Below are 11,250 nucleotides of genomic sequence, written 5' to 3'. Positions count from 1 at the left end.
GCTAGAAAGAGACAGTATGCATTTCGGCAGACTACTCGTCATGTGTAAACGTCTGCTAAATGAGAACCTCCAAATCATGCTATATTTATAATGTTACAAAAGGTCAATGTCATCCCTATTTTTAGAGATGACACTTAAAACAGATTAAACACGTAATCCTTTTGTCGGCAAAGGACAGTATTAGTCAATTTAATTAATACCGATTCCAGCTACGCGTCATAGAGTTAGATATTTCCTTTTTCCCATTACATTATATCCACCAACTGTCTAGCTTTTACTTACACTGTCCCAACATTTAAAGTTCTTACTTCATGCAGTGCTCAACTCTGTCATTTGTCAACTCTTTTTTTGCGAAGATACGTTTTCCCCTCTTTGCAGACCTACAGTAATTCAATTCCATTTCCAGCAGGCTATGCGACTGATCTGGTATGGAAGACAAAGAACGGATTTACATATTTCATTTTGGCAATGGTTTTTAAGGCGGATGTTCTTCCTTAAGACGCAACCCTCTGCATTTTTCAGGCATTTGACTGACACATGTAAAAAAATTAATGATGTATAAATTTTAACTTTAATTAATTTCCTTAAGATTTTTCCTTCTACAAATTCATACAACTGCATGATATATTGTTATATATTGTATAAAAATATTTGAACAGCGAGTGAGTTAACTTCAAAAAAAAATGCAGCTCTCAAGAATTGTTTCATTCTTTTTTACTGCTAAAAGGGCATATAAGTTTCCAGTTTTGATCCTCCAGTAACCTTGGACACAATATAAAAAAACAATTCTATATTTCAGTGATTCATCTATTATAATAAGTGTAAGGCTAAATATAAAACTCTCCTATATAAATTGAAGATGTTTTGAAATTGTCAATACCAGGCGTGGCGTGTATGATACTTCAACAGAATATAAGTAAGATGACAAGATGCTTTCCAATCAAGCGCCATCATTGCATGGCATTTGCACAATCACGAAAACAGCCACAGCTCTCACAGTTTTCTTCACCAAATAACTTTTTTAAAGCCTTACTCAGTTTGAAGCATATATAATACTTATACCCTGGCTCGCAGAGTTCCTCGTGATAAACCCGAGCAATACCATAACCAAAAGGAATTCTTCTTCCATGCTCATCTCGAAAATATACTAGCACGCCAGACTCACCACTTTTAAGGAAATGCTCTTTGCTTTTCACTAGAACGGCATCCTGATACACGACCTTCCCTTCAGGATCATTACAGGAAAAAGAAACATCATAAATTTTCCCAATTTTATACTTCTCATACTTTTTTACTTCAACTGTCTCGTGCTCAACATGAACTCGTTTATTCAGCTCCCTCCATGTATTATTCCATGAAGGTCTATGTATTTTATTTCGTCTGCAATTTTCTTTAAAATCTTCATTGACTTCTATTGACAAAATGTCCATGTCAGTTTGTAAATTATAGTCGCTGAAATATCCTAAGTGAATATTGGGTTCTGAAGATGATGTGTAGATGTATTGATTTGTATTCAAATGTGATTTGAATTCGTTAGGGTCATTTTTGTTTTGATTGAGCATTTTATAAAGTTTGTCATCACCATCTCCGTTGTAACAAACATGACAACAGGTCAACGCGTAATGTTTCCCGTTCTGATAACAGAACATCGTTAATGTGCCTCTTGAAACTGTCCGACTGTTTCTTTCTACTGCAATCTTTGATAGCAGTTGAAGCTTTGGTGTTTTCGATGGTTTTGGATGAAATTCAAAGTACCTCGAAGCATTTGGTCCAAACATTTTATTGATTTCATCTTTCAATTCAGCTTCATGAACATTCTTGTAATCCACTGTGATAAACAAATGGAAATATGGTAGTTTCTCGTTTGGACCGACTTTTCCATAAACGCCCCGCATCCAAGGCAAACTGTAAAATAAAAGTGAAAATTAAGAAATTCGTCGTGCTAATAAATTTAAAAATGGCTCTGAACAGCGTATTTGTCATGGTGAATGATAACCCATCATGTAGCCACCTGGCAGGCACCTGGCTTAAAAAGCACATAATATCCGAAAAAAAATAGAAACTCTTAGCTGCAAATCCAAATACACCCACTTTTGCCTCACCATCTTAGACACTGCCAACACTAAATTTTCTCTCAAACTTATAGATGTCTACACATACGCAAACACAAACCGATCTCAACCAACAAACGTAATATTTCAATTAGTCTTTATGACACTCACAATGCATGCCATAAAAATATTTATGACACTCATAATACATGTCATTTGACTCTGAAGATACAAAACGTTTGTAGTCATTAGCAAGTTGTTCGCTCTGTCGTCCAAATGATCGTAATAAAGTAAATGGTTTGAACCCGGGGGTATCGTTACATGTAATAGTCTCTGAAGATGACTACCACTAAGGTTGTCGAAACGTCAGTCAACAACAACAAAAACAGTCCTTCTCAGGACTATACCAACCTGGACGATCTACAAACATCTAAGACTTTATTATGAAAAATTATCCCTCTACTGATTACTACTCCATATGTCTCATATGCATGTCCTACTGTATATTTAACATTGTTAATACTCTACTTCATTTATAAATTGAAGATGACTTAATGTTTTAAGTCGATTGTCTATATTTTAAATGCTTAATTAATCTAGTACTATTAAGATCATACGGAATATCATCCTCTTTTACTAAGAGTAAGACCCTAGACGTGACTATCGAGAAAATAACCTTTTGAGCTTTATGTGCACATCTTCTTTAATGTCATATTCATCATCAAGAAACATCTTTTCAAATAAATGATCATCATCGGATTTAAAGAGATCATTTGACGCACCATAACCAGGGCCATTATTGATGAGATTATCATCACTAGAACTGTCATCTCTAGTAATGTCATCATCAGAACTGTCATCTCCAGTACTGTCATCATCAGAACTGTCATCATTAAAGCTTTCATCATTTTTATGACGACTAAGAGGACCTTTGAAAATTCAGAACAAATAATTGAATTGATAAATTAACGAAAGGAAATGCATAATGTATTAATAAACAAATTATATATAGATCAGAAAAAATTTTAAATCGTTTGAAGCCTAGCAACTTTATAAACTTAGTATGCTCGCATATGATTAGCAAATTCAAAATGAAAAGCGCTTACGAATACCGATTATGTGGGTAGCCCATTGGGGTAGCCTGTCAAATATATCGCCTCAAAATGGACTAGAATAATGAGCACAGTTTGAATACTCTATGTGTTTCGTTATTAAAAGCACCAAACTTCTTCAAGGCTTGAAAATGAGCTTTTTGCTCATTGTTCAATTGAATGACTCAGTTGAACTGTCACAAACCCTTTCTGTATTTTCTGAAATTCCTCACTCAGAATGCGTAATACGTGACTGGGGTCACATCAAGGAAAATACAGCCTTTAAGATTTCTCCCCAAATTTTAATGATAAACTTTTGCCACAAATACTACATCGTCAACAACTTGTTTTCAATCACTTTTCTAAGGTATAAGAGATGTCATTCTCTTTACTGATAAATGATTGATTAACGTATATACGACTTGTATTTCCATTTTGGGGTCAAAGAGCTATGTTTGCATAATATTAAAGTAATAACATTTTGAACAAAAAGACTATATTTTTGACGATTTTATGCAAATAATGTTTAATCTTTGAAAATGAACGCTTGGTAAATCCATTCAGATAATATTAGCTAGTATTCTGCCCTATATTTAACATACCAACAAAGGAGTATGATCATGCAGAATCGAACTCCTTTTTATTTTGGTATTAACAAATGACCACATCCAGGCAATATAACATCAAGTGTATGTTCTGGGTTTTATCTAATATTTTTCAACAACAGTACGATAAGATTAGGGCTCTTGCCATTCTTCGCCGATTGCAAGTAACTTTTATTTGATCTTTGAACGCTGATGGAGCCTTAATATCATGCAAGTATTTCATTGAGTTTATTACACAAAGATTAACATTTGTCACGCGCTAAATTTGTTCTCATTGTGACCTCACTTACTTCGAGATGCAAAATTTAGTTTTGCCTCACAAAAGTTTAACGATGAGCTGTGGTCATGTGTTCGTTTATTTCAACAAATGCCAAAGAAGTTCATTGTAATGAGCTTCGCAATAAAATGACCCTAACAGTTTTCAACTCTCACACATAGCTGCGCATGCGCAGCGGCTACTCATAAAATTTAAAAAAATTTATGTATTCAAAGCAAAAAGTGGTTTAAAACAACTATATAGCTACTATTGATTAGTAAATTACTTATTTAGACAGAACGGTGTGCCGAAGGCAAATTATGAAAGTAGTTGGAAATAAATCCTTAGCAATCCATTTAGTTGAATATAATTTTAAATACCAAAAAACAGTGGTACATCTTCTGTACTCCTGTACGTTTGCTGCACTAAAACCGCTTTCTTTGTTATAGTCAGAAAAATGTTCTTTTAAAAAATTGTTATGTGGTGGTGAAAATATGAGCAAAAATATTGGAATATTTTCTAATGGATTAAAATATTTTACATATTATCTTACAAAACAATATACCTATTGTAGCTACTAAAAACATGAATTTTTATTCATTTTTAAGAGTAAATCTTTAAAATATGAATTACCTGGTTGAATCTTAATGAATTACTTCAATTCATATGCTATATTCAGTGAAATCTCTAAACAAGACGTACACATACCTTCTTTAATGTTTTCTGCACCATGTATATGACTTAGCAGAACTTCAACCTACATAGTGAGCTATCTATAGCCGCTGATAGTAAAATTTCCAGAAAAAAAACATACCTCGTTTTCTGTTTTCTTTACCGTGCAGAGCTTGTGGAGTTGAATGAGTTCCAATAACTTCATCTTTATTCAAAGCTATAATAATAATTATACAATATTATCTGGAGTAAAATTTCACAGTATAAACGTTTTTACTTTTTATTTAACATGCCTAGCGATATTTTTGATTTTCTGCAACCTAAAAACCACAGGCTACAGCAGTGGGCAGCTTTTTACCATGTCTTGGCGATGGTCTGAAAGTGATGTTTTTTCTCAATAAATTTGTTTACAAAGTGAAACTTTAATGTATTCAGATGGTAATTGTTATATCAAAAGTTAATTTTACTATCTAGACGAAGAGAACTTTGTCAAAAACTTTACTTAACCACCCGCATCGGCCATTTTGCAATCTGAATTTCTTTATAATAAAAACATTATTTACCGTTTAGGTCAGTAAGTACTGACTTTTTTGTATTAACGTCCAATCAAGCCGTTAAATAATACATATATTCATGGCAAACAATGCATTTAACGAAAAAGATATTTTCCTAATGGCCAAAATGTACAACTCTGAAGCAAAAATGCAAGGTCAGAGAAAATTATTGGTTAAACGTTTACTGTGCATTTTATTGGTATGTATACAAAAACGTTTGCACGTTTCATCGCAGTAATTATATATAAATTGTGCATGCCCCAACACGTTTACAATTCCTTAAAAAAATTAACATCTAGTAATACAATTTAGTTAGCTGTGCTATAAAGGCAGCCAGGAGAGTGATTTACATCTTATATGGAAAATGTTTTCCTCTTTTCAGCAAAATATATCGTTCATCAGGTTGCTCATCTCTAATTGTCACATCAAAGAATTCACAAATGTAATCATTGTTGACATTAAAAAACACTATAATGTCAAACAGACAAAAAAATGTGTAGAAGACTCGACTTTGTTTTAAAATCAATAGTTTCACATTTTCATCATTTTCAAAAAAGTCATCGATCAGATTTTTAAATTTCTGTAAAAAATATATGAAATCATCAAGATTTTATCATTATTACTCATTCAACTTATCTCACACTTACTTTCATCATCAGCAACTAATTTGTTTTTTACAATTTCAATCGCTCGTTCATAAAAATCTTTTGCTTTTTCGTACTCTCCCATATCATGGTAAACCAAACGCAGATTGATGTACGTTGCCGCAATATTAATATGGTCAGCTCCAAATGCTTTTGTTTTAATTTCTATCGCTCGTTCATAAAAATCTTTTGCTTTTTGCACTCTCCCATTATACTGTAAACCAAACCCAGATTGTTGTACGTTGTCGCAATATTAATATGGTCAGTTCCAAATGCTTTTGTTTCAATTTCCATCGCTCGTTCATAAAAATCTTTTGCTTTTTCGTACTCTCCCATATCTTTGTAAACCAAACCCAGATTGCTGTACGTTGTCGCAACATTAACATGGTCAGGTCCAAATGTTTTTGTTTGAATTTCTATCGCTCGTTCATAAAAATCTTTTGCTTTTTACTCTTCCATTTTACTGTAAACCAAACCCAGATTGTTGTACATGGTCGCAATATTAGCATGGTCAGGTCCAAATGCTTTCGTTTCAATTTTTATCGCTCGTTCATAACAATCTTTTGCTTTTTCGTACTCTCCCATATCTTGGTAAACCAAACCCAGATTGTTGTACATTGTCGCAACATTAACATGGTCAGGTCCAAATGCTTTTGTTTTAATTTCTATCGCTCGTTCATAAAAATCTTTTGCTTTTTCGTACTCTCCCATTTTACTGTAAACCAAACCCAGATTGTTGTACGTTGTCGCAATATTAATATGGTCAGTTCCAAATGCTTTTGTTTGAATTTCCATCGCTCGTTCATAAAAATCTTTTGCTTTTTCGTAGTCTCCCATATCTTGGTAAACCAAACCCAGATTGTTGTACGTTGTCGCAATATTAACATGGTCGGATCCAAATGCTTTTGTGTCAATTTCGATTGTTCGTTCATAAAAATCTTTTGCTTTTTTGTACTCTCCCATTTTACTGTAAACCAAACCCAGATTGTTGTACGTTGATGCAATATTAACATGGTCAGGTCCAAATGCTTTCGTTTCAATTTCCATCGCTTGTTCATAAAAATCTTTTGCTTTTTCGTACTCTCCCATATCACTGTAAACCAAACCCAGATTGTTGTACGTTGTCGCATTATTAACATGGTCAGTTCCAAATGCTTTTGTTTCAATTTCCATCGTTCGTTCATAAACATCTTTTGCTTTTTGGTACTCTCCCATATCTTTGTGAACCAAACCCAGATTGTTGTACATTGTCCCAACATTAACATGGTCAGGTCCAAATGCTTTTGTTTTGATTTCTATCGCTCGTTCATAAAATATTTTGCCTTTTCGTACACTCCCATATTATGGTAAACCAAACCCAGATTGTTGTACGTTGTCGCAATATTAACATGGTCAGGTCCAAATGCTTTTGTTTGAATTTTCATCGCTTGTTCACAAAAATCTTTTGCTTTTTCGTACTCTCCCATTTTACTGTAAACCAAACCCAGATTGTCGTACGTTGATGCAATATTAACATGGTCAGGTCCAAATGCTTTTGTTTTAATTTCCATCGCTCGTTCATAAAAATCTTTTGCTTTTTCGTACTCTCCCATATCATAGTAAACCAAACCCAGATTATTGTACGTTGTCGCAATATTAACATGGTCATGTCCAAATGCTTTTGTTTGAATTTTCATCGCTCGTTCATAAAAATCTTTTGCTTTTTCGTACCGTCCCATTTTACTGTAAACCAAACCCAGATTGTTGTACGTTGATGCAATATTAACATGGTCAGGTCCAAATGCTTTCATTTCAAATTCCATCGCTCTTTCATAGAAATCTTTTGCCTTTTCGTACTCTCCCATATCTCTGTAAACCGCACCCAGATTGTGGTAGATTTTCACAACATCAACATGGTCAGGTCCAAATGCTTTTGTTTGAATTTTCATTGCTTGTTCATATAAATCTTTTGCTTTTTTGTATTCTCCATTCTTCCACAGCAATACACCCAGCTTGTTGTACGAAAATGAAACATCAATATGATCAACACCTAACACTTTTGTTTGAATTTCGGTTATTTCATAAAGTACTTTTGTTGCCTGTTTGTAGTAGCAGAATCTTTCCAATGCAGCCACAAAATAATTGGCAATTTTCCAATTTTTTTCATTAAGTTTTTGTTTCAATGATTTTACATCGATCAACTTATTTAAAAATTGTTCAGATGACAAATTTTTGATGAATTTAATTAGATGTGGAATTATTTTGATTTCATCTTCTCTGTCTTCAAAATGATATAGTGCCCAAGCAACGTGACAGGCAAGATCGGCAGAAGATATCGCAAAAATGTTTTCTTCATGATAATTTATAATGGCTTCATGTACAACGCTGTGCAGGCGGATGTCGTTGTTTTTAGATTGAAGAAATATCGAACATTGCTTTAAATGAAGACAAACATCTTCAGCAGATTTTTGGGGATCAATGCTTCTAATAAATTTGATAATGATATCCTGTGGTAAAGGATCGAAAGATATTATTGAGAAAAGTTTAAAAACATGTTCCAACAAGATGGATTCTTTAACACTTTTTTGTACTGCTAACTTTAAACTTTTTGCTCCTAAGTAAGCTGAATTTATTCTTTGAAAATTGACATCCATTTTCTGTCGCTTTCCTTCATTCAACTTATCTAAGTATTTCTCCACGTTAATGCCAGATTTGCACTTTTTACACTACCTACGTCGTAGGCAGCTCTTGCCACAACCAACGGTTGATGATCTAGTTTTCCTGATAAATAATTCAAATAGTAAGTTGTTAAGACGTTGGTGTCGTTAATTTTCATTTAAGGTAAATTTTGTCTAACATTTAGCATGCTGCAAACATTTATAAGTCTTAGATCATACAAAAATATCAGTATAGTTAAGATATTAAAAATTCGTCTGGTAACTTTTTCCAAAGAATAACACGTGTAAAATGTAAATATGGCAGACTCTTAGTTTTTACACTGTGGTTTTAACTCAAAGATTTTGCCTTTCATTTATCTAATATACATATATATCTTAGATGATAACAACCCTAATCGTAATATCGGAATATTATAACTGGTGACTCTACGATGCAATCAAAACAATGGGCAACCGTACATCCAGTGTTGCAAGTGATGGAGAACAACACGTGCACTATGATGATAGCCGGGAGGGCACATTGTTATACATGAAGTATAATACGCTTACTTCGCATACGCTGTTTGAACGATCTTGGATTGTGTTCAACGCCTCATAATAATACGTTCACCACATTTGTGATCTGCAAAACACTCCGTCATAGGTTTGAGAAGTTCGACGAATTTGCAAATCAATTTCTGTGAAAGGCATGAATAATTTAAATTCAGTGATTATTTTGATACGGCCTTAATTTTGTAGCTTAACTTATAAATAATATCCAAAACAATCTATTGGAATGTTAATGTGTAAAGGTCAGGATTGCTAATTCAGGATCACTATTCCTAATGTATTTGTGACAGTTTAAAAATCCCACTAAAATCAACAAATGTTATCCATAATGTAAATGGTTTGAACACGGTTTGAACACGGAAGTATCGTTAAATGTTTGTAGATGTAGATCGCCCAGGTTAGTATAGCCCTGAGAAGAACTGTTTTTGTTGTTGTTGACTGACGTTTCGATAACCTTAGCGGTAGTCATCTTCAGAGTCAAATGAGGAGTAAGCGTCAGGTTGACCGTATTTGTTATCTGGTTGGTATTATTCACTGGTTGGTATAAGTTATTTACGACAATTAATTCACAATATTCAGGACACAAAAAACAAAATAATTGATAAATGGACATAAAACATTCAATCACAAAATTAGAATACAGTATTACAATGACAAGTAAACTTAAAATCAACATACTTTCACAAATTCAGAAAGATTTAAAAATACGCTACGTACTACATGATGTATTTGTTTCTCTTGCTTGATAATAAAGAAATTGAAATGTTCACTAAATGTTTAATTTTAATCACCCGCTGTTTTTATTGTAAAATATTCATATCTGTTCAAAACAGCGAGACGATAGATTTAGAAATAAAAGTTTTATATATTTTATATACTGCATACACATGACACAAAAATTACTAGATTTTAAATGCTTTCTTTATGACAAAATATACATGAATTTAGCTCAATAAAGTTTCCACTTTCCCTGTAGATTTATTTCAGTTTGTCAAGAAGCTCTAAAAGGACTTGAGGGCTATATAACTTCACTGCTATCTTTGAAGCCAAGACAAAAGCTTTTTTTGAGGAAAAAATATTTGCAAAGCATTGTTTTTCTCATCGTCACATCGAATTTGATGAAGAAACAGACGATGAACGAAGATAGATAGAGCGATAGAGAGTTTATTTGCTGAAAAACTTTGCAATTCTGATATGGCTTTAAAGTAAACGGAGCGCTAATTACATACACGCGAGCATTTCTACAATCAATTCATGCACCTTGTCGGGCATTAGTAAAAACTTATCCATCATGCTGTTGATGACGATATATGTACCCTCACATTTATTTTAAGTTAACTTTAATATTTCAATACAATTACATCATCAATAACTCACCGATTCTCTTAAAGACGATGTATTTAGTTATACTTGGCCATCAGGACTGACGAAGTTAGTTTGTAGCATAACTTACAATACTAATTCTACTGTCGATGACTATATATCTTCACTTCTTCAGACAAAGTCGATACGTGGGCAATTATTTTGTGCAATGGAATTCAAAGCATCTCAACGTATTGTCATGAAAAGCAAAAATATTTACTTTATGAAATTTATGATTTTTCACATTATATTTTTCATCTGTAATGTATGAAATTGATAAAAAAGTATACGAGCTCAAGTTTGCGATACGTTTTTTAGGATGATTGCTTTAGGATCTCATGAAACGTTTAGTTTTTTCTCCATTATTTGTACACGCATATGCATGTGTTTTAATTGCAAACTGTAGTGGATTGTACTGCACAGCAAGACTGAACCCACCAGTAATGAAAGCATCTGTACTCATGCAATAACTGCTCACTAACCTCACTTAATCCTCTTCTATCCCTCCTATTTTCCTCAAGTGATCCTTATTTATAATCATGTACTAACGATTTGACCGAAATTATAAAAACGAGAATTGGTTTCTCGCTTAATTATAAATTAAAGTTAAATAAATTTCAACAATACAAGGAAATCGAACTTTTATCTCCAATGGTTTCAACTTACGGCTTTTAATTGAGTAAGAAAAGACCATCGCTCCGAGAAGATAAGGAACGGTTGCTGCTTTCAATATTCGGAAAAATTTACTTAAAAACATATACCAGTTTAATTCAAAACTAAAGATTTGCTATATAAAATTTCAATGAGAC

At 33.1% G+C, this 11,250-nt stretch overlaps 2 protein-coding genes across 2 annotated transcripts; both read right to left on the bottom strand.

Moving 5' to 3' along the window:
- Positions 1–548: 548 nt before the first annotated feature.
- Positions 549–6,227, bottom strand: LOC124442931. The gene is made up of 4 exons (XM_046993441.1): positions 5,877–6,227; positions 4,818–4,892; positions 2,728–2,980; positions 549–1,905 (listed from the first exon to the last, which is right to left on the bottom strand). The coding sequence occupies exons 1-4, from the start codon at positions 5,956–5,958 to the stop codon at positions 951–953; spliced, it is 1,365 nt and encodes a 454-aa protein (XP_046849397.1). The 5' UTR covers positions 5,959–6,227; the 3' UTR covers positions 549–950.
- Positions 6,228–6,675: 448 nt separating this feature from the next.
- Positions 6,676–9,183, bottom strand: LOC124441542. The gene is made up of 3 exons (XM_046992019.1): positions 9,080–9,183; positions 7,710–8,633; positions 6,676–6,712 (listed from the first exon to the last, which is right to left on the bottom strand). The coding sequence occupies exons 2-3, from the start codon at positions 8,504–8,506 to the stop codon at positions 6,676–6,678; spliced, it is 834 nt and encodes a 277-aa protein (XP_046847975.1). The 5' UTR covers positions 8,507–8,633; positions 9,080–9,183.
- Between the last annotated feature and the right edge of the window lie 2,067 nt (positions 9,184–11,250).

The sequence above is a fragment of the Xenia sp. Carnegie-2017 genome, unplaced genomic scaffold (genome assembly GCF_021976095.1).
Source record: "Xenia sp. Carnegie-2017 unplaced genomic scaffold, XeniaSp_v1 HiC_scaffold_20, whole genome shotgun sequence".
NCBI lineage: Eukaryota > Metazoa > Cnidaria > Anthozoa > Malacalcyonacea > Xeniidae > Xenia > Xenia sp. Carnegie-2017.
The sequence above is the reverse complement of the archived record's forward strand: the minus strand, read 5'-3'. Positions and strand labels throughout refer to the sequence as shown.